The sequence below is a fragment of the Carcharhinus amblyrhynchos genome, chromosome 5, assembly GCF_965287045.1.
Source record: "Carcharhinus amblyrhynchos chromosome 5, sCarAmb.v2.hapA, whole genome shotgun sequence".
Lineage (NCBI taxonomy): Eukaryota > Metazoa > Chordata > Chondrichthyes > Carcharhiniformes > Carcharhinidae > Carcharhinus > Carcharhinus amblyrhynchos.
Window position 1 is genome coordinate 16,296,148 of NC_137328.1, and position 23,716 is coordinate 16,319,863.

The 23,716-nt window shown below is 41.6% G+C and overlaps 1 protein-coding gene across 2 annotated transcripts in view; it reads left to right on the forward strand.

Moving 5' to 3' along the window:
* LOC145342911 (lysine-specific demethylase 4C-like) overlaps nt 1–23,716 on the forward strand; it is a 354,712-nt gene that overhangs the window by 240,581 nt on the left and 90,415 nt on the right. The window contains exons 16-18 of one of the 2 annotated variants that reach the window (XR_013886659.1): nt 7,521–7,576; nt 9,963–10,071; nt 13,362–13,441. Coding sequence is in view for 1 of the 2 variants with exons in the window: in XM_080188495.1 (XP_080044621.1) it covers nt 7,521–7,576; nt 9,963–10,071 (165 nt within the window). In the remaining variant the exon portion in view is untranslated. The remainder of the gene's footprint in view (nt 1–7,520; nt 7,577–9,962; nt 10,072–13,361; nt 13,442–23,716) is intronic. The other variant, XM_080188495.1, reaches the window with a different exon arrangement.

Consider the following 23,716-nt stretch of genomic DNA (forward strand, 5'->3'; position numbering starts at 1 on the left):
TAGGGAATAGGAACAACAAGGCAATGCACAGAATCAAAAGGGGCAGACAAGAAATGCTGCAGTGGGGAAATGGGGCAGAGGAACATAATTTTACGCTACTGTGATAGAATAGCAGCATAATAGTGACCAAATCACCGATCAAAGAGCATGAAAACAAAGGATAGTGATAGGAGGACAGCACCGCATAGGTCAATGGTAATGAAAGAAAAGCGTCTTAATATTGGGGCAAGAAGGGAGCGTTACAGTTATAGAATATGTTTAGATAGGGAAGGACAGGAAGGGAATTGCAGCATAGGAAAAGGAAACCTAAAGGAGCGGTACAACTTAGAATCATAGAACATAAAGTGCAGAAGGAGGCCATTTGGGTCATTGAGCCTGCACTGACCAAAATTTCAGGAAATAGATGGAAAATGATGAACATAACTTGGGAGAATGGGACAAATGAAGAGCATTAAAATGGAGAATGTGAAAAGGGTAACACAGTGTCTGAATGGGAAAGGAAAAAGGTGCATATAACTTTGAGGAATAAGAGTGGGAATCAGCACATCATCAGGGAGGACATTGGGAAATGAGGACAGGAGAGAATATGCACCAATGTTTGGGATTAGGAAAAACATTGAGGAGTAAGAAAAACTGACACATTAGCTCCAGGGAGTGGTGTGAAACACAGCCAAGCAGAACTTTGGATAATTGGGTTGAAAAAACAGTGCAGGCCAGCACTTATTGTTAATCACCACCTCTGATGAAAATCTCTAAATAAAAGTGGAATCTTTAATCACGTGGCTCCTTCAGGCTCACATGATGCCTTGTGTCTGTGCTGTTTGCAATACTGGTGTCAACCTCCGTACTTAGGCCAGTCCTAGTTTCTGAGAGATATACAACACTCCACAAGCAACTGTGAATGAGAAGACACAGTTTATTCTGAATATGTTTTGTGGGTTTCTTGAGTTACAAATATTACTTTTACCAGCAAACTTTCAGCTTGAGGTAAATGCAAGTTGAAGGCTCCAAATACCTTCCCAGAACTTTGGAGCAATGTAATTGTTCCCCTCTCTATTGGTAAGCTTCCTTGCTAGCATTTGCCACTCACATGGGGACCTTTCTATCCCCTTTTTCCACTTTGAATTCACATATACCCTAACCCTTGATTGTCTCAGGTGGATGGACAACTTGAATACTAAGATCAGTGTTGTATAGGTTATGGTGATATAAATCAATATTGCCATCCCAATTATAAAACAATGTGCAAATTTTCCATTTTTCTATTAATGCACCTTTAGCCTAGTATCACTATTTCAAAAAAAACTGTGACATCATTTTTTCTAGAAAAATACACCTTTGATTTCTTATTGTTGGTTTGCTAGCCATGCAAGTAATAAGTATAAAAAGATAATGTGGTTCCTTCAACATTATGAAACCTGTAGAAAAATATTCCTGATGAAACACAAAAGTTGTCACCTGCTTTAGTAATTTTTAAAATTGCATGTACTCCAAATCAACTGGAGCACATTAACTACACTAATTGGGAAAATAATTTGCTCCACTAGTCCTTTCAGAACATTTCAACTGGAACCAGATTACTTTTCCATTCTGCTTTACGGAAAGACAGTGCCCATGAGCCAAGCTCAGCTCTCTACTCCTGTGTGGCCAGCATCAGTTGCTTTGTGTTTTTTGCCCTGCTGATCTATCAAGTGACAACCATTTCTTTCAGCTAATATATCATAAAGTATGTTTATGGCCTCTAGCAGTATTTTTGTTTTCATTTGCAATTTCAGTGTGTCTTAGGCTCAAATTCTCCATTTAATAGCAAAGAGAAAGCTTTCTCTTGAACCATGAGATGGCCTCATGTGAATGGTTTGAAAAGTTGCGGTTCGGGGTAAAGGACAGCACGCTACCATCTGTCTGTTTGATCATTGAATGTTTGCTGAGGCTTTGTGAGGTGTAGTCACTGGAAGGCTCTGTCTAGAGGAATGCAGGGCAAAGTGCTGCCTTTTTCAAGTAGTGTACTTGAAACGATTGTGGAAACCCATCTGAAAGTGGATTTTCATTCAGAATGTGCTGCCAGAAAGTGTTTCTCAGGGCAGTGTTTCTGCTTTCCTACCTGTTCGGGTGATATTCCTTCACAAATCCAAGGATGAGATCATCTGTGTGGAAGAGATGGTGCTTGCTTGCAACAGAGTACTTACCCAATCAAGGCACTGGAATTCTGAAGGGATTTGGGCGGGTGTCAGGGACATATGTGACCAGAAAAAAGATATATTTTAAAAACTTTATAACTAATGAAAACCTTTGTGAGGTCATTGTTATAGTAGGAAAAGTGGCAGCCAATCTGCGCACAGCATAATCCCAGCAACATAATGACTAGATAATGCATTTTTGGATGTTGACTGAGGAATAATAATTGACCAAAGTATTGGGGGTAATAGTGTTAACGTAAGCCTACTGTTCAAAATAATGCCATTCGATCTTTTGTGTCTGCTTGAGAGGGCAGATAGGACCTCAGTTAAATTCTCATCCAAAAGATGGCATCTTGGACAACATTCCCTCAATGTTGGACTGGAATATGTGCTTAATTTTTGCATTCAAGCCCTGGAGTGGAACTTGAACCAACAAATTCTGGCTCAAAAGTGAAAGTACTACCCATTGAGCCACAGCTGAGACATAGGGAAAAAATCTACAAATGTTTATTTTCTTAAAGCAATTAATTGGTTGTTGGGATATGTGATTTTGGAGCTTTTATCAAGCGAGCGTGCCAGCAGGTGTAGTTCCTGTTGGGCAGAAGAGATGATACCTTTTGGGGAGGCTGGCAACACAATGGTGCTATTGGCTAATGTGATCTCATGTTGGAAGTATTGCAGACAGAAGTGTGTGCTGCAATCTATCAGAATGTTTCAGAGGAAAATCTGGCAGCAACAAAAAAGCCTGCCCAAGTTCTTCCCAGAATTGCTAATTCTGTTCCCCAAAGGCACTGAAATCTGTCGCTTGATCTCTCCAATTGAATTAGATTTGTTGCTGTCATAATGGACTGAATAACCTCCTTTGTTGCAACTTCTGTGATTTACCTTAAAGGTATAATGCAAAACGTCTAACATTTATTGAGCAAACTTTACTTAGCCCTAATGAGACAAGTGCAAATTGCAAACATTTTACATCATCAACTACCTCATACAAACTTGCATTGTTATTTGCAACAAAAATGCTGTAAAGAAGCAGGTTTTCATTTGTATTAGCAAGGACTGAACAATCTACGTAATGTGTCCTCATTGGAATCATTTGCATTGTGGTTTTCAGTGCAATGATTTGATTTGATTTATTATTGTCACATATATTAACATACAGTGAAAAGTATTGTTTCTTGAGCACTATACAGACAAAACATACTGTTCACAGAGAAGGAAACAAGAAAGTGCAGAATGTCATAACTATGGTGTACAGAAAAGTCAACTTAATGTAAGTTAAGTCCATTCGAAAGTCTGACAGCAGCAGGGAAGAAGCTGTTCTTGAGTCAGTTGGTATGTGACCTCAGACCTTTGTATCTTTTTCCTGAAGGAAGAAGGTGGAAGAGAGAATGTCCAGGGTTCTATATTATGCTGGCTTCTTTGCTGAGGCAGCGGGAAGTGTAGGCAGAGCCAATGGATGGGAAGCTGGTTGGCGTGATGTATTGGGCTACATTCACAACCTTTTGTAGTTCCTTGTGGTCTTGGGCAGAGCAGAAACATTGCAAACTGTGGTACAGCCAGAAATGCTTTCTATGGTGCATCTGTAAAAGTTGTTGAGAGTTGTAGCTGACATGCCAAATTTCCTCAGTCTTCTGAGAAAGTAGAGGCGTTGGTAACAATGTTAACAAGCTAATTGTGAGCCAAGCTGATTTTTTTTATAATGGTTGCATTTATAAATTAATGAGTACAACTTGAACACCTATCTTCAGTTACATTTAAGGACAGGACATAATTATTCTGGCCAAGGAATTTATCCTGTTTCCAGCATTTGGGAATTGCAGGACTTTGAGATACCTGCGTGTTTTTTGTTTCATGGGATCTGAGCATCGTTTGACAGGCCATCATTTGTTTCCCATCCCTGATTACCCTTGAGAACATGATGATGAGTTACCTTCTTGAACAGCTTCAACCCAAGTGGTTTGGTGCAACCATTGTGCTATTAGAAAGAGAGTTTCAAGTTTTTGACTCAGCTGAGGTGGAGAAGTGGTGATGTAGTTCCAAGTCAGGATGGCATGTGGCTTGGAGGGGAACTTGCAGGTGTTTCGGCTCTCATGTGTCTCCTGTCCTTGTCCTTTTAAGTAATAGAGTTTAAGGTTTAAGTTTAAAGTTTATTAATGTCACAAGTAAGCTTACATTAACATTGCAATGAAGTTACTGTGAAAATCCCCTAGTCGCCACACTCCAGTACCTGTTTGGATACACTGAGGGAAATTTAGCATGGTCAATGCACATAATCAGCACGTCCTTTGGAATGTGGGAGGAAACTGGAGCAGCTGGAGGAAACCCGTGTCGACGTCACATATCTGGAAGTCATCAGTTTAGAAGATGCTATTGAAGGAAGTTTGGCAAGTTACTTCATGCGAGAATTTTAAATGGGTGAGAAAACTTATTGGCTTGTTCAGGGAGTTGGAACGTTGATGCTGTGATGTGTTGAGTAGTTATCTGCTTTGCACACCTGATGTTTTAGTGGCTCAGTAACCCAAGACTTCACCTGACCCAGAAGAGTTTGCCGTATCAGAGCATCTTCATACACCTGTCATTTCCTGCACTCTTGAGTGGTGAGTGATGTAGCTGAGTTGATTAAACTTACCCTAGAAAATCAAAACTCTTAGAGAGTTGAATGTTTTAGGTTTGTATTGTACATGGGACCAGGACGTATGCCAATTTTTGCTACAGTAGTGAATTGTGATGCCATTAAGGCTACCCAGAGATTTATTAAAGAGTTATTATCCTTCCTGAATAAAAGAAAAAATAGTTTCCAATTACAGTTGTTTTTACCAAAATTTTGATTGTTAAAACTGAAAAGACTATTTCTCAATTTAAACTTTGCGCGCTGGTCTAGGCAAGTGGAAGAGTCATGAAGGTTATTAAATCCACTGCATGAAAAGCAAATTAATATCAGCAGTGACATGGCCATTAATCTAAAGTGCTTTACAATCCTATCATTTGGTTTTTATGTGTCCCCTATTCACTGAATTAAGGGATTCTAATTTTTTTTCCCCTAAAAATCAGCAAATCCCAAAATCCAGCACGGACAAGGTCCGGATGTTATCAGTTCTAAGACAGTCTAACTGTATTAAGGAAGTCTCAACAATACACTTAGAAAACCATAATATGATCAGATAAAGTCACCATGGTTTTATGAAATGGAAATTGTGTTCCACACATTTATTAGAGGTTTTTGAGGATGTAACTGGTAGGGTAGACAAAGGGTAACCAGTAGATGTAATTGAAAAATTGGTACACCAATCGTAAATATGCAAGATATGGGGTCATGTATTATCATGGATAGAGGGTTGGTTTTAATCTTGTTCTATGCTTCTAAAACTTCATTCTAACTCTTATAAACTCGCTAATAATGCTTACTTATCTTGCATTAAGTTTATCTTTCTCCATACCCTAGCTATGACGGTAACATTACATTCTGCACTCGTTTCCTTCTCCATGAACGGTATGCTTTGTATAGCATGCAAGAAATAATACTTTTCACTGTAAATGCATGTGGCAATAATAAATTAACAGTCATGAATCAAAGAGTATGGATAAATGTGGCATTTCGAGGTTAGCAAGCTGTAACTAGTGGAGTATCATTCACTAGTTGTAATACATTTCTCATTTCCTGCCTGAGTCCTCTCCCTTTTGGTTGCTTATTCCTCAGCCGCAAACTGTTTGGCTGTTTACTGCGTTTGTTGTGTGTCGTTGTAGGAAGTCTACTAAGACATGCTATGGATCAATGTTGTTTTTAAAGTTACCTTAGAAAAAGTTACACTTCATGATGTCTTTGCTTTATTGAAGTTTGTGCAAATGAACAAAATGTAGTTACTTCTACAATTGTGAGGAGTGGTTTCCCAGAAGTTTTTGTTACAGAGTAATTGTCACTGATACACAGGGTTGGACAAGGAGAGTTGACTTATGCTAGGCCATGAAATGCTTGATTAATAGCCAGCTTTACTGTAAATTATAAATGTTTTAAGCATTGATGTGGCTTTGGGAATTGTAGCCTTCCAGTTTGTTGAATCGCTTCAGCTGCCAGTGAAAATTCTGGAGAGCCAGGGCAAACGTTTCTAACATTGCCACAGGTTCTGCTGGAAGATATTACAGGCATGTCTAATACAATAAATGCTACTGTATGGATAAGTTTAAATATTTTCTTTCAAGTTTGTCGCTGTTACAGACCACATTAATCCAATTTTCTGCCTCACTGAGATGCATGATGACTCAAATCACTTTCCAAAATGTATTTTGTTACAGTTTCATTTTTTTTCTTGGTGGTGTCTGCTTTTTGCTCTTTTTTTGTTGTTTTTAGGTATCATTAGCATCGCAGTTTCTCCTTAGTGTAATGGTTAGTATCCCCACCTATCACGCTGGAGATTGGGGTTTAGTTCCTCATTGAGGGGCTACGAAGTTGCCTGATGACATGATGGCAGACTGTATTTTATGGATGGCACAGTGGTTAGCACTGCTGCCTCACAGCGCCAGGGACCCGGGTTTGATTCCTGGCTTGGGTCACTGTCCGTGTCGACTCTGCATGTTCTCCCTGTGTCTGCGTGAGTTTCCTCCCACTGTCTGAAAGATTTACTGGTTAGGTGCATTGGCCATGCTAAATTCTCTCTCAGTATATCTGCACAGGTACTGGAGTATGGCAACTGTGGGATTTTCATTGGAACTTCATTGCAGTGTTAATGTAAGCCTATTTGTGACACTAATAAATAAACTTCAAACTGTGTCTCACTGAAGGTTTATATACTCGCTTTTGCCTGTTTCCAATTGGTATCAACTTGACCCATTCAATTTCTTGCTGTTTGCTTTAATGTGAAAGTTGAACTAAATGATGGCAAATTTCACGCAAAACTTTGCCAGTTAGGCAAAATCTGTTTGATTTTTTTCAACTCATTAGAGGCTACTCCAGAAATCTTTTTCAGATTCTGAAAATTACTTTTCTGTCTCCACCTGAGAATTGCAGAACTTGCTTTGTGATCTTGTAGTATTCTGACTGCCTACTAGTTAATTTTAGAGTAATCTTCATTGGAACGTATATACATTGCACAACTGAGGAATATTTTGATTGTGTTTGCACAGACTTGATGTTCGCTAGCTGAAGGGTTTTGTATCAAGTTAAAGTTGTAGCTCTAATAACACCACAATAAGTATTGTTACAACCTCAATTTGTGGCATTAAAGTTATTTCGCTAAAATTTGTAGAAGTGAAAAAACAGCCACCATCATTTTTGTAATTGGTATTTATTTGTGTGGGATAGCATTGACAGAATGAAGTACTTGTGTTTTTCCGATTTTTCTGCAGGATTGTTGCCTGTGCAATTTGAGAGGTGGTGCACTTAAGCAGACTACAGATAAAAGGTAAGTTATTCCTACATAGTTGTAACTGTGCTCCTCCTTATTGATCGAACTACATTGCAACATTTATTTTAGATTAGTTTCTTAAAAAGACTTGAAGAGACTTGTTTTCAAACGTAATCAAATTTTAGAGAGGAATCTTTTCATGGCATCACACTCATTGTGTCCTCTGGGCCATTTTGGGGCAGTTATGGCATTGTTCAAAATGATTAACTATCATTTCAATTGCAATAGCCTGCTGTTGACAAAACCTGCATGCTTGGCTGGTGAGGTTGCAAGGTCGATCAAGTCTTATTGTCTTTTAATGTTCTCTAGCTTGGAAGGAAGGAAACAACAACATGTGTGCTTTATGAAATTGCAGTTTGGAAATTGCAACTTAATCTTTAAAAATTAACTTGCACCATTTACTGTGTTCCATGAAATATAATGAAAAGCAAGAATTGAAAGTAAAAAGCAACTAAGCACTGCAAGCGATATCATCGTAAAAAATGGTAGAAGACTGATCGGCCCATTGGCTCTGCCAATAAAATCATGGCTGCTCTGATTGTGACCTTAAATCCACTATCCTGCCACCCCCCTGCCCACGCATGCATACGATCCCTACAGTGTAGCAGGAGGCCACCCAGCCCATTGAGTCTGCACCGACTCTCCGAAAGAGCATCTTTTCCAGGTCCGTCCCTATCACCCTGTCCCTGCAACCCTGCTCGTTTACCATGACTAATCCACCTAACCTATACATCTTGGGGCACTAAGAGGCAATAAAGCATGGCCAATCCACCTAACTTGCACACCTTTAGAGTGTGGGAGGAAACCGGAGCACCCAGAGGTAACCCACACAGACATGGGGAGAACATGCAAACTCCACACAGACAGTCACCCCATGCTGGAATTGAGCCCAGGCTGCTGGTGCTCTGAGGCAGCAGTGCTAACCACTGTGCTGCCTTGCTGCCCAACTTTGTTGTGTAATCCAATCCTTAATATATTCAATGATTCAACCACCACTCTTCTCTAAGCACTAACAATCCTCTAAGAGAAGGAATTTGTCTTAATCTGTCTTAAACTCAAGACGCCTTATTTTTAAACCAGGCCCCTTAGTTCTGTATTCCCCCCACAAGAGGAAACATCCTCAGCATTCACCCTTGTCAAGTCCCCTCATAATCCAAATGCTTCAATACAATCACTCTCATTTTTCTAAACTCCGATGGTTTCTTCATGAGACAAAAGTAGGAGGTACTTGCTACAACTGTACAGGGCATTGGTGAGACCACAGCAAGAGTGCTGTGTACAGATTTAGTTTCTTTACAGCGAAGGCTCAATGGGCTGATTCACCCCAGGAATCCCCCAGAAATTAGCTTTAACTAGATTGGCATGTGCGCACACCCTTTTATTGATATTCAATTCTGTTAATGTTTTGTCATCCGGGAGATGGGAAATGGGAAATGAACTTAAGCCAGCATATCTACATGAGAGGACATTGGGGTCCAGGTATCCAAGAATGAAAGCAAACCGTACAGACGTTCAGTTTGCTCATGCCTCGGGGGAGTAGAAAAGGAGAAGGATAATGCAGGATGGTGATTCTTTCGACAAGGAACCATTCTCAAAATTGTACGAAATGAATGTTACAGTCCTGATTGCTTTCAATCTAATGATGATTCAGCAAAACTATTTATTTGCATGGTGAAAACGAGTTCTCTTCAGTGAGTCCGGCCTGTGTATTCTCATTCCTTGTAAATCTGTTTCTCTCTCTTTGTCCCTCACAATATGATAACAGTTATCAGTTGATTAAGGGAAACAAGTGCTGCAAGTTAGTGGAGAAGATAGTGAGTTAGGTTGGTGTTGGGCAGTAGTAGGAAATATTCATTGGCATCAATCCCTAGAATTGGTGTTCTAGGTTTTTCAAAGCGCGATTTAGCTAGTTGCACTGTCTCCACAGAATCAACAGTTGAACTCGCTGGTAATGATGAGTTGTGAAAAGCCCATCATAAATCTCTGTAACCTGTGGCACTTATGAATTATGGGTCTTGCTATCATAAATGATAGAACTGCCGTAATTCACCTTCAGCAGTGAAATCTCCTCAAAATAACAAAGCCAATAAATTGTTACTGACCTTCAGCCTTTTCTGTACATGAATAGACTTGGAAATTAGACAAAACTGGCAAAAAAAAAGTGAGGGGGAATAGGATTTCACTCTATCCTCCAAAAAAATTTGTGTAAGAAATCAAAACAGATTTACAGTGCCATGTACATTTAAGCTGGCATGCTTAAAAGTGACTTTGACAAGCATATTCGGAAAATTGAGACTGGCAGACCTGAAGAAAAGCTGGATGTTGTCACCGGTATTCCTCTGTGGTTCATCACAGTATTCAGATTGTCGCTTGTGTTGTGCAGGTGGGCTCATGTGATGTGTGCTGTAGCAGTTCCAGAAGTGAGATTTATCAATGTGGTAGACCGCAGTCCAGTGGATGTCACCCGAATACCTTTGCAAAGATTGAAGCTCGTAAGTATGCAGAGTTGCTTTTCTTTTCTCGATTGTCCTATCTCCAAATTGAACTTGGATGTTTATGTATAATCTTGACAAGACTGTTCCAGGGATGTTCTTACCTGAGGCTTATTGCTCTCTTGTGCCTTAAACCGATGTTTTTCTTTTGTAGTTCATCTTTCTAGTTTCTAAAAGTTCTTTCAGGATCACCCATGGTGCCTTGTGTATGCACAGATTTGAACTTGTTTTCTTTTTGAAAGATGGAAAAAGTGCACTTCAATCAATAAAATGCTGTTTTTTTTGCAGGTTGAAGCTTTCTTCTTAAATCTTTCAGCAGGGACGTGTAGTTATGCATCAGTTCTTAAAATTAATGTGTAGTAGAATAAAAGTATAGTACCTGCTTACAGTTTTGGCGTATGTAACTACAGAATACCTGGGGATTGTTGTACTTTTAACCTCCCCTGTGAAGTACATTCAAATATATTCATATTATTAAGCATAAACGGTATGGTGGTTAGCACTGCTGTCTTACAGCACCAGGGTCCTGGTTTCAGTTCCTTGTTTGGGTCACTGTCTGTGTGTAGCCTGCATGTTCTCCCCATGTCTGCATGGGTTTCCTCCAGGTACTCCAGTTTCCTCCCATAGTCCAAAAGATGTGCTGGTTAGGTGGATTGCCATATTAAATTCTCCCTCAGTGTATCCGAAAGGTGCCGGAGTGTGGTTATGGGATTAATAACTTCATGGTACTGTTAACGTAAGCCTGCTTGTGACACTAATAAATAAACTTTAAACTGGTGTGAATCACCTTCCCCAAATACTCAGCCTCAGTAAACTGAAAGTTGAGCATTTATTTAATGATCCCCAAAAAGATTCAGTTCTGTCCTACAGAGCATATGATTGGTTGATCTAAGCTGAATGAATAATCACTTCTTAAGTTTGTTATTTGCTTGATGTGGGAAATGCATAAATGAGGCAACAAGTTGAAGGCCAAGAGGCAAAGGGTTCATGGTAGTTTCCTGCAACAGATTGTAAATACAGCCATTCAGTCCTTCTCGGAGAGGAAACGTGACAGAAATTCTTGGCAAGCAGCAACAATTGTTCACATCAAATGCATTTTATTAAAAAAAAACATATTGTCCTGTGAGTATAGAATTTTGGGTCTAAGTGTTATGTTGGACCAGCCATTGTGAATGCAGTGGTGTATTAGATATTTAATTCATCCCTGTTGATGTATCATTATACTAAAGTAAATTATAAAAATAAATCCGTTTTAATATGTTTTAAGAAAAAATGATGCCCACCCATATTTTGTGAAAACTTCTGCAGTCAAATATGAAGTTTTTTTTTTAAATTGTTGGATTCATCATATGTTTACATCAAAGTTCTTGTGGATTTTGAGAAGATCAGTACTCTGGCCCTTCCTCCATATTTTCACTCATTTCCCCAATTTCTTGACACCCCCACCATTCTCTGCCCATCTGCTCCCTCCCCCGCCACTCCTCTGCTGCCTCACCCACCAACCCTGTGCTCCCTTCCATACCCCTCTCTGTTCCCTCCCCCACCGCTCCCCCCCACCCCCGCTCCCTCCCATACGTCCCCTCTGCTCCCTGCCCCACCCCCCTCTCCCTCCCCAGCACCACTGTGCTCCCTCCCCCAGCACCTCACTGCGTCCTCCCCGCTCCCTCCCTGCCCCCTCCACACCCCCTCCCTCCCCACCCCCTCGCTGCTCCTTCCTCCGCCCGCCCCCTCTGCTCCCTCCTCCGCCCGCCCCCTCTGCTCCCTCCTCCGCCCGCCCCAACCGCTCCCTCCTCCGCCCGCCCCAACCGCTCCCTCCTCCGCCCGCCCCAACCGCTCCCTCCTCCGCCCGCCCCAACCGCTCCCTCCTCCGCCCGTCCCAACCGCTCCCTCCTCCGCCCGTCCCAACCGCTCCCTCCTCCGCCCGTCCCAACCGCTCCCTCCTCCGCCCGTCCCAACCGCTCCCTCCTCCGCCCGTCGCTCCCTCTCCGGCCCGCCTGACTCCCGGGGAGCTGCGGATATGGTTACTCTGCCTTGACTCTCAGGAGTGCAACCGCATTGTAACTGATCCATTTAAACATTAAAAGTGCCACATTATTCTGTTATAGTTTTGTCTGAATCTTTGATTCAATTTTACTTGGGCCAGATTCATTCTCAGCTCACTAATGTTTGTCCTTCTCCTAGCAAATATTTTTACTTTCAATTGTTTCTTGTCCTTTTCCAAAGCCAATCTAAACCTTAGAGTATCTGCTCACTGTTCCCTTGACCTCCTGATTGCCAGAATCAGGTCCCTTTGAACCTTCTTTCTTGTTGGGCCAGACTGACGAGAAAATAAGCTGGAAATTACTACCTTCGAGCTCCTAGCTCCCTAACACCCACCTGCAGGACCTCATCCCTTGTTCTACCTATGTTATTGGCACTGATATGGACCACAGCTTCTGGTAGTTCACCCTCCCCCTCCGAGTGCCCTGCAGCAGCTCAATAATGTCCTTGACTCTGGCACCAGGGAGGTAACGTTTCATCATGGAATAGGATCGGCAGCTGTAGAATTATCTGTCTTTTTCCCTAACTATAGAATTTCCCCTCACTATTGCTTTCCCAGTCTTCTTCCTGCTCTTTTGTACAGCTGAGCCATCTGTGATGCCCTGGACTTGGCTCTGGCTGTCCTCCCCAGGTGAACCATTGCCCTCATCAGTTTTCAGAACTGAATCCTGGTTGGCAAGCGAGACACGTTTGGGAGACCTCTCTGCTACCTGCGTGGCCCTTCTTGACAATGTGGTGATTGCCAATTCCTTCTCTGCTTTCACCTCCTGAAGCTGTGAGGTGAACACCTCTGGAAATAGGCTATCGTCATGGTTTTCTCCTTCACGGATGTGTCCTGTAGTGATGCCAGCTGTTTCTGAAGCTCCAGAACCTGACTGAGCAGGGAACTTTCTTCTCACAGCTGTTATGAATTTAATTTCTGTTGGCCATAACTCCCAGTTCATCTTTTCCTCTACTGTTGCCATTTTCAATCAAGGAAGCATTAACCGCAAGAAAAACTTGTGAATTATGCTTTCAAAAACCATTTATAGTTTGTTTCCATCATGTGCACAGTCGAAATTATTGAAGTTTAAAGTCACACAAGGACCTGAGAAACCCTGTACAAGGTTCCTGGCAACGTATACTGCCTGTCTTTCTTTTAAATGGCATTATTTCTGAATGTAGTGCTGGAGTTGTAATAGCGACTGCACCAATATCATTAAATCTCACATCTCTCCACTTTTTAAATTATTCCTCTACTGTGTGGATAGAGCTTGCAGTAAAGAACTACATACTACGTCATGCACTCCATTTCTGAAGAAGGCCTCCACAACTCACAAGTGGTTGCTATGTAAGTTTGAGCTTTTCCTGATTTGAAACAAACTAGAATAAAGTGCCCGACTCTTGGTTGATTTTATTAACTGTGGTTCTGAATGCCAAGTGAGAAATGTAGATAATACTGAAGATACTCAGTCTGTGCTGAGTTAGCCAGTCCTCTAGGTTTACAGGTAGGGGTGATTTGTTTGGTTTGAACAATTGCTGCAGGGAAGAAAGAGTCAGCCATATTCAAGCGACCCCTGTCACAAAATTTGCTTGTTGAGATGTAGCACTGCACATTTGAAACTGAGCTGGACCAGTCAAATAAATAATTTAGCTACAAGAGCAGGTCAGAGGCTGGGACTTCTATGCAACTTGATTCCCCGAAACCTGTCCATTATCTATAAGGCGCAAGTCAGGAGTAATGGAATACTCTCCATTTGCCTGGATGAACGCAGCTCCAACAAAACTCAAACCTTAGAACTATCCAGGACAAATCAACCCCCTTGACTGGCACCCCATTCACTGATTTTAAATATCCATTGCCTCTGCCTCTGACCCACAGTGGCAGCTGTGTGTACCTTCCGTGAGATGCACTGCAGCAGCTCATCAAGACTCCTTTGACAGCACTTTCCAAACCCGTGACCTCTACCACCTAGGAGGACCAAGGCAGCACAGACATGAGAGGGGCACCATTTGCAGGTTATCCTCCAAGCTACACTAAATCCTGACTTGGAACTATTTTGCTGATCCTTCACTGTTGCTGGATCAAAATCATGGAACTACCTTCTGAACAGCATTGTGGGTTTACTCCACCACATGGGCCACAGCTCACCACCAACCTCTGGCAGTTAGCGATGGGCAAAATATGCCAGCCTAGCCAATGATGCACATATCCTTTGAGAGAATTTTTTAAAAAATTGACTATTAACCTTGAAGTTGACAGTTTACACATGACGACGGATAACACGAACAAGTTACTATGGTGGTGCTTTCCAAATTATTTTCCAATGCAATCTTGGTTTAACAATTGAAAGTTAGCCCAATCACGCACACCAACAAAACTAAATAGCAAAAAAAAAGCACAGTAAGAAAGGAGAAGGTGAACCGATGTTGGGGGAACAGGGCAGCGAAAGCGCCACAGTAGAAAGTTCCAGAGAGGCTGTGGCTCAGAACACAAGTTTTAAGTTTGCATTTATGATCTCAAGAGAATTAACCTGTTTCCTGTCATTGTGGTGGAAGAGTAATCCAACTCCCAGTAGCAATATTTAAAGCCCTGTATTGTGCTGCACTGTATGAGATTAATGTCCTTATATTTGTCAGGACCCCATTTGCTGTTTCTGCAATACTAAATCACATATCAAGAACCACTGTACTAAATGACTTTCATGCTGGTGGAATCATTCTCCAACAGATTTCAGCATTTTATAGAATTGGTTCTTGATCATATCACATAATTTATGGTGGGCAGTCCCTTCATGGACCCTTCCCTCCCTGCCCCCAAACAGAACTTAGCCACCCATTCTATCCTCCTGAAGTACACAACCCAAAAAGACTTGGACAGAACCTTGCAATGTTTTCAACAATGCATCTAACAAATTCCAACTTCTTTCAGTTTGGTGGAATTTGGACTATTCTCATCCAATTGTGAGCAAATAAATTTGGCAGTGAAGGGTTGAGTGTACTTTTTATGATTGAAGAAAGTAACTCCAGAGGCTAAAGAATCAGTACTGAATTTGAGTTTTTTTTTGTGGATAGCTTTGTTCTGCTTGACATACTAATTGCAGGTGAATTGCCCCACCTACACACTCACTTCAAGACTTTGTGATAGCCAAAGCCTGTTTGGAAAACCAGTCTCCGTTCTCTATTTATTTAAGTCTGCCATAAGACTGTGATATGGTCCGTGGCAGTATGTTTTCAACACATATTTGGAAACAAAAATTTAAACTACCTTTTACCTGCAAGAATTGACAAAGTCAATGTTGAGGGATATTTTGTGTGTATAGAGAGCAAAAGCCAGCAGAGAACATTTTTCACCTCTTATTACCATTAATGATTTTGCTACTATTCTAAACATTAGCAATCTGTTTTTTTGGCTTGTTGAAAGAAAAAGTTCTTGTTGGGACCCTTTTCAAGACCAGCCATGAGAAATTAATTCCTAACTGTATTGCTCAGTTGGGGTGTCAGGATGTACATGAAAAATGAACCCTAAATCCAAGCTCATCTGTCAAATCAAAAATTTCAAAGCATCATTTCAGAGCTGACTAAGTGGCAACCGAGGCATAGCGATAGATTTGCAAGTCAGGATGGTGTCTGGGGATCTTGCAGGCAGCTGTGTTTCCATGTGCCAATTGTCCTTATCCTTTTGGGTGGTATAGCCATGGTGAAAGGGTGCTAATGAAGTGAGTTGCTTTGTCCTGGACAGTGTTGAGCCTCTTCAGTGTTGTTGGAACAACATTGATCTTGAGAAGTGGAGAGAGTTCCATCACACTCTTGACTTATGTATTGTAAGTGGTGGAAGTTATAGATTTATGAGGGGAGTCCCTTGCCACTCCAGTAATGTGCTTGGTCCTGTTAAGTTTCTGGCCAATGCGATTTTGAGTAGGGTCAGTAACGATGTTACATTTAATGTCAAGGCGAGCTGGCTAGACTGCCTGTTGGAGGTGGTCATTGTATAACGTGAATGTTAGTCGTCTCTTACCCGTGGAATTCTGAATGTTGTCCAAGTCTTGCTGCATACGTGTGTGTATGAACTGCTTCATTATCTGAGGAGAGGTGAATGTAACTGAACAATGTGTAATCATCAGCCAACAGTCCCGCTTCTGATCTGAAAGGCAATTTGTGAAGCTGTTGAAGGTGGTTGGGCCAAAGACAGTGAGCTGACGAACTCCTGTCTTAGGCTGAGATGATTTTGTAAAAGCAGGATGAAAGAGGCAGTCCAATAATGTAAGTGATACAGAAGGCGCATGATTTCACAAGTAGACTATTCCAGAAAGCATTTTTACCAAAAGAATCTGTGCGCTGACTGCTGGAAGTTTGTGCATACTTTTTAATCAGCTATTTGCTTTCTCTATCCAATACCTGAGCATAAAATAGCAAGTGTAATCTTGGGATGTGACACTGAGACACTTAATAACTTGGAATGGATATTATAACTTGTGACACTTCATAATTTGAAATGGATACAATAATTTTCTCTAGAAGCGTCCAGCACTCCAAAAGGCAGTATCATGAACACTTTAGTGAGATAAGGCCAGATACAAATTGTAAAGCTGCTTTGTTCACAGATGTAAGTGAAGATAGAGTCACAGTTATAAACAATCATCATGTTATTTCAAGTTATCCATCTGTGTAGAAGTTTGCAGAATGTTGCAGATTTAAAGAGGTAACTGGAACCTTGTTTCACCCATCCTGTGATTAAACTTCAGCACATAACTGAAACAACAGAAGCATTGCAACAGCTTTGCATTGATGGGCCCTGCAAGGCATACAGCTTCATTCACTATGTATGTAGCCATCCATGCACCTTCCAACATTCCTATAAATAGGAATGGTCAATATTCCATTAATATAGACATGAAATTAATTTGTTTATGAGTGTGGGGTGTTTTACAAGTGTTAAAAGCAACTGAAACAACCTTCACTGTTCATCTATTTTCTTCGCCTCCTTCTGTCTTGTTATATGTATACCATATATATTTTGTTTCTGTTTGAAGAAGGGGAAATGTAGGAAAATATTACAAGCATGAATTCAGTAGAAGTGTTGAGAAGATAATTCTTTTAGCCTAGAGACCATTTTTTCAGTTTAGTTTTGTCTCTGTCCTCTAGTCTGTCTATGTGATAGGGAAATGTTTCAGTGTGTGCAAAGGGAGATAAGTCTGAGGTAGAAAGGTATGAGAAATTGATTTTTTGGATCCTAAAACAGAACTTGAGTGATGGAGCAAGCTGAATGGATTAATATTTTTTCCCCTCTATTATATTCCTGTACTATCCATACTGGATAGTATGCTGAAGGGTAGAGTTTCTCATTTTTTGGGCATATCCAAAGATCTGCCCATTCCAAACAGGAATTAGAAATTTATTTAGCACCACAATTCCTTCAGAGCCAACTATCCAGATAGATGATCCTCTAAGCTGTATACCGAGAAATCTCTTGGGCTTTGTGCTGTTTGAAGCCTGCAGCGCTGCCTCAATTTCTTGGAAACAGGTGTATGTGCTCACTTGAAATAACTGGCTTAAGAGCTTATTTCTTTTGTACCCAAGCCATTCTGTGGATTTGGTCTCTTTGTAGATCAATACCTTAATAACCATCTTAGTCACCCTTCAGAACATAGATGATTTGTATCCTGAGGAATAGTCTTGCCATTCACCTAATTTTATATGCTTTCAGTAGCCTGCTTGAAATCTGTGACCAGCATTTTGATGAGTTCTGGTGTAATATCCCCAAGGGCATTTTGTTTTATATGTCCAGTGGCACTACATTGATTGTGGTATATCTTTTTATAAAAAATAAAAACTGATGTAGATTCCAAACAATCGGTAAGATGTGCAGATGTTGACCCAATTTCTTGCTTTTTACCCTTATCAGACAATGTAGATTAGCATGGTCAGAGTTGTTTGAACATCTTGAAACAGGATGTCTTTCTACCATAAGGTTTTATGAATTTCCAATATTGAATAAGTTATTTTCTCTTTTTATCTTCAGGGCCACTTTTCTAAACAGACGTAAAATGATAAAAGCAAAATACTGTGGATTCTGGAATCTGAAGCAAAAACAGAAAATGCTGGAAAATCTCATGAGGTCTGACAGCATCCATAGAGACAGAATAGAGCCAGGGTCATTCTGACTCAAACGTTGGCTCTATTCTCTCTCCACAGATGCTGTCAGACATTAAAAACACCTGCATGTATTAAACTTCTATGTTTGAATATAAGCATATACTATAATTTCAAACAGATTTAGCAACTGAGCATCCATGAGGCACTGTGTATGATCAGCAATAACAGAATTTTCACAGAATCCCTACAGTGCAGGAGGAGGCCATTCGGCCCATCGAGTCTGCACTGACCACAATCCCACCCAGGCCCTAGCCCCATAACCCTAGCTAATCCCCCTCACACTAAGTGGCAATTTAGCATCGCCAGTCCACCTAACTTGCACATCTTTGGACTGTGTGAGGAAACTGGAACACCCGGAGGAAACCCACGCAAACACAGGAAGAATGTGCAAACTCAGCACAGTGACCCAAGCCAGGGATCGATCCCGGATCCCTGGCACTGTGAAACAGCAGTGCTAACCACTGTGCCACCTTGCCACCCCCAGCAGTTGCATACAGCCACAACCTGTAACCTCATGGCCCAGCATATCCCTCACTTTACCATCAAGCGTGGCAAGACCTTGGAATGCTGGCATGTTGTCAGGGCCAGTGCCTTTAGCTGTTTCCTGACAACATACGAAAACTGGCATCTTTGATGGTGGGAATCTCAGGATGAGGCTGAGATAGATCCTGCACTTGATACATCTGGCTGGAGTGCAAATGCTTCAACTTTGTATTTCATACTGATGTGCTGGGCTTCCCCATCGTTGAGGATCTCACCATCCCTGAGTGAGGGAAATGTCGGACCATGAGGTTACAGATTGTGGTTGTATGGAATTCTGTTGCTGATGGCATACAATGTCTCATGGATGCTAAATCATTGCTAAATCTGTTTGCAATTTAGCACAGTGGTAGTGCCACAAAACGTGATGGAGCATATCCTCAATGTGACAACAGGATTTCATCTCCGTTAACACAGCGTGGTAGTTACTGCTACCATCGCCTGAGATGAGTAGATTGGTGAAGACAAAGTCAAGAGGTTTTTCCCTCACCACCTGACACAGACCCCGCCGATTAGTATTTGGCCAGCTCGGTCAGCAGTGGTGCTACTGAGGCATTCTTGGTGATGGTCATTGAAGTCCTCCATCCAGAGTATATTCTATGCCCCTGTGACCCTCTGTGTTTCCTCCACATGGTGGAGTACGAATTCCTCAGCTAAGGGGGAAGAGGTGGTAATCAGTAGGAAGGTTCCTTGGCCATGTTTGATCGGATGCCAAGAGACTTCATTGGGCCCGGAGTGAATGCTGAGAAATCCCAGGGCAGCTTCCTCCTGACTATGTACCCTGTGCCTGCCACTTTGATGCGTCTGCTCTATCACAATGTGGAGATGCCGGCATTGGACTGGGGTAAACACAGTAAGAAGTCTGACAACACCAGGTTTGAGTCCAACCAATTTATTTGATACTAAGCTCACAAGCTTTCAGGGTTTGCCCCTTTGTCAGGTGAATGGAGAGTTCTGGTCTCAGACAGAGCATATGTGCTGTTATATGCTCTGCCTGAGGCCAGAACTCTCCATTCACCTGACGAAGGGGCAAACCCAGAAAGCTTGCGAGTTTACTATCAAATAAATCGGTTGGACTTAAACCTGGTGTTGTCAGACTTCTTACTGTGCTCTGTCACAGTCAGGGATGGTTGTGTCAGGGACATTGTCTGTAAGATATGATTCTGTGAGTGTGAGTATGAGAATGTCAGGTGGTTTGCTTAACTAGCCCGTGAGACAGTTCTCCCAATTTTGGCATAAGCCCCCAGATGTTAGTCAGGAGGGTTTTTACATGGTCAATAGGGCTTAGTTTGCCATTGTTGTTTCTGGTGCCTAGGTCGGTGCAGGTGATCTGATTGATTTCATTCTTTTTTTGTTAGCTTTGAGACAACTGAATGATCTGCATGGCCACTACAGAGCTTTCATGGTCACTATTACTGAGACTTTTAAATTCTAGATTAGTTAATTGAATTTAAATTCCACCAGCTGCCATGGTAGAATTCAAATCCATGTCTCTCTGGATTACTAGTCTGCTGACATTACCACGACAATACTGCCTCCCCTTAAAATATCGATCAATGTCTATCTATGTGTATAAGTACCCTCTAAACACTGCAAAATCTCAACCGTTACAAGAAAAATTTAACGTTCGTTATAAAATGAACAATCTATCTTCAAGATAGATAAGTTGCTGGAACCGAATGGGATGTACCCCAGGTTACTGTGGGAGGTGAGGGAAGTGATTGCAGAGCCCCTGGCGATGATCTTTGCGTTGTCGATGGAGACAGGAGAGGTTCCAGAGGATTGGAGGATTGTGGATGTGGTTCCTATTTTCAAGAAAGGGAACAGGGATAGCCCAGGAAATTACTGACTGGTGAGTCGGTACAGCCTGTCCCAGTGAATTTTTATTCTCCTGTCCCAGTACTGATATGGGTCCTATCAAATAGATTCCCAGCTCCTTGCACCATTATTTTTGCTACACATTTAATTTCTTAATCTGTTGATCCCTTATCCCAATTAGTGCACAGTTCATATCGCCATCAGCAAATGACCATCCTCTAATCAAGCTTCGTATTTTCTTGCCGAGGTACTGAAACCATTGATGCAAGATCTCCTCCCTGCTATTGTGATCCCCTTTCTAAAATTCTTTGGTAGAGTGGGGAATATGCCGGGTCATGAGGTTACTGATTGTGTTTGAGTACAATTTGTTGCTGCTGATGATGGCTCACAGCACCTCATAAATGCCCAGTCTTGAGTTGCAGTATCTGTTTGAAGTCTATCCCGTTTAGCATGGTGGTGAATGTGACGATGGAGTTTTGTCTCCACGTGGAGTTTGCGGTGGTCACTCCTTGCGCTACTGTCATGGACAGATGCATCTGTGGTAGAGGATATTTTTTCCTTTTGTTGTTTCCCTCACTACCTGCCGCAGATCCAGGCTAGCAGGATAGTCCTTTAGGACTCAGTCTATAGTGTTGCTTCTGAACCACTCTTGATATAAGACATTGAATGCAATCAATGCAGAATGCAATCTGTGCCCTGCCATTCTCATTACTTTCTCCAGATAGTCTTCAACATGGAGGAGTATTGATCCTTCAGCTGAGAGCAGCAGGTTTCCTTGCTTGTATTTGGCTTGATGCTGTGAGACATAATGAGTTCAGATTTGATGCTGCAGACTCCCAGGGCAACTCCCTCTTTGTATACTGTTGTGATGCCACCTCTGCAGGATCTATTCCACTGGCTGGACAGGACATAGCCACGGATGATGTTGGTGGAATCTGGGACAGTGTCTTTAAAGTATGGTTCTGCGAATGTGTCTTTGTCACGTTGTTGCTTGACTAGTCAGAGACCAGTCTCCCAATTCTGACATAAATCCCAAACGTTAGTAAGGAGGAACTTGTGAGATTGACAGGACTGAGTTTGCCATAATCGCTTGCGATGCCTAGGTCCATTTGGTTTCATTCCTTCTTAGCGGTTTCATAGAACTAAGCAACTGGTTCAGCCATTTCAGACGGCAGTTAAGAGCCAATGACTTTGCTGTGGATTTTTTTATTATTATTTCAGGGCTCTGGGCATCACTGACTCAGCCAGCATTTGTTACCCATTCCTAATTGCCCTTGAACTGTGTTGGTATTTGAGTCAACCACATTATTGTGGGTCTGGATTCACATGTAGGTGAGACCAGGTAAACTTGGCAGTTTTCCTTCCTTAAAGGGCACTAGTAAACTGGGTAGGTTTTTACAACAATGCTTTAATTCCAGATTTTTATTGAATTCTAATCTGTGGTTGGATCCAAACTCTGGTCTCCAGAGCAATACCCAGGGTCTCTACATTACTAGTCTACTGACAATACCACTGCGTCACTGCAGTCTTAATGCAGGATGTTGGGGCATCTGGGGTTTTTCATAGGTCAGCTCTCCTCATCAAAGACAGCTGAAAGATTTGTAGCTGTATATGCATTTACCAAGGAGCTTCTGAAACATAATGTAAACCTTCCCTCCAAAATCTGGCATATCTGATCAAATATAGGGTGTCCCCGAAGAGAAGTAAGCCCTTAATTTGCAGACAAATGATGATTATGTTCAACGCTTTTAATGGCTTTCTTTGAAAAATCAGACAATTTAGTATCTGGGGAGCTGCAGTGAATATTATACACCACCCCCCCATCTAAAAAATGATGGGACTAATGTATTGAAAAATGAAAGTAGGAGGCTGATGCTGCTCAATGCCAAAAAAAAATTTCCATCAGAGAAGCAAAGAATTTGTGCATAAGTGTTGGTTCAAGTAGTTTGACATACTTTTGATGTATGCTTGTTTAAAAACAAAACAGGCCAGAAGGAAGATTAAAAATTATTTGCCAAATGTACCTGGGCTTTTGTGAGACTTTGGTTCCAACAACAATTTACATTTAACGTAGGAAACTACATCAGGATGTTTCATAGAAGTATTTCAAACAATTTTTAACACTGAGCCAGACAAGGAGATATTTGGGCAGGTAACCAAACCTTTGTCCAAAGATCATCTGAAAGGAAGAGAGTTGGAGAGGTTTAGGAAGGGAATTTAGCAGCTTAGCATCGTGACAGCTGAAGCACACTTGCTATGGTGCTGTGATTAGAATCAAGAATGTGCAAGATGCCAGAGCTAGATGGAATGTCATTTAAAAGATAACTGATCTGCATTTGAAATGCTGAAACCTTCAAGGCCACAGTTCAGGTGCTGGGAAATGGGATTAAAGTGTTCCAAAGCCAGAGAGGGATTTGGAAGCAGAATCAAAATTTTAAACTGTGAAATATCTAACTGGGAACTGTGTGGCACAGTGGTTAGCACTGCTGCCTCAAAGTGCCAGGGTTTGATCCCTGGCTTGGGTCACTGTCTGTGCAGAGCCTGCATGTTCTACCTGGGAAACAGCTTTTATGTCAAGTATTACTTCCTCTCCCCTCATCTATAATATCCACCATGAATGATAGCATTTAAGATGATATCCTATTGCTTTAACCCTACAAACAGTGACATAGGTTTTTCATCTTGTGCGCAAGTGTTTATTTGACTTGTTATGCCTCTCCTGGATTGGTAGATATTCCAGTACATTGTGGCAGATTAAGCACATCCCAGTGTAAATGTTATCTGTAGGTTTTGTGCAGAAGTGTGGCCTTTCAGATTCGATAATTTCAGTTAGAACCTGACCCTTATCATCCACTTCCTTTGGCACAGAAATAGCTTGGATAAGCAAAGGCACAGACCTGACTGCTTTGTCAACGGGCAGCGACTCAGTGTGCTTCAGATCTTCTTAAAAACTGGTAGAGCCACCTTAAGTCGGACTCCCCTAACCATATGCCCTCTGGGCCTTAACTCAGAATTTAAAGCATGAGGAGAGTCTGCATCATCTCACACTGCTCGGGCAAATCACATTTCCAGAATTTCTGCAGGTCACACTTGAGTACTACTTTGTCACATT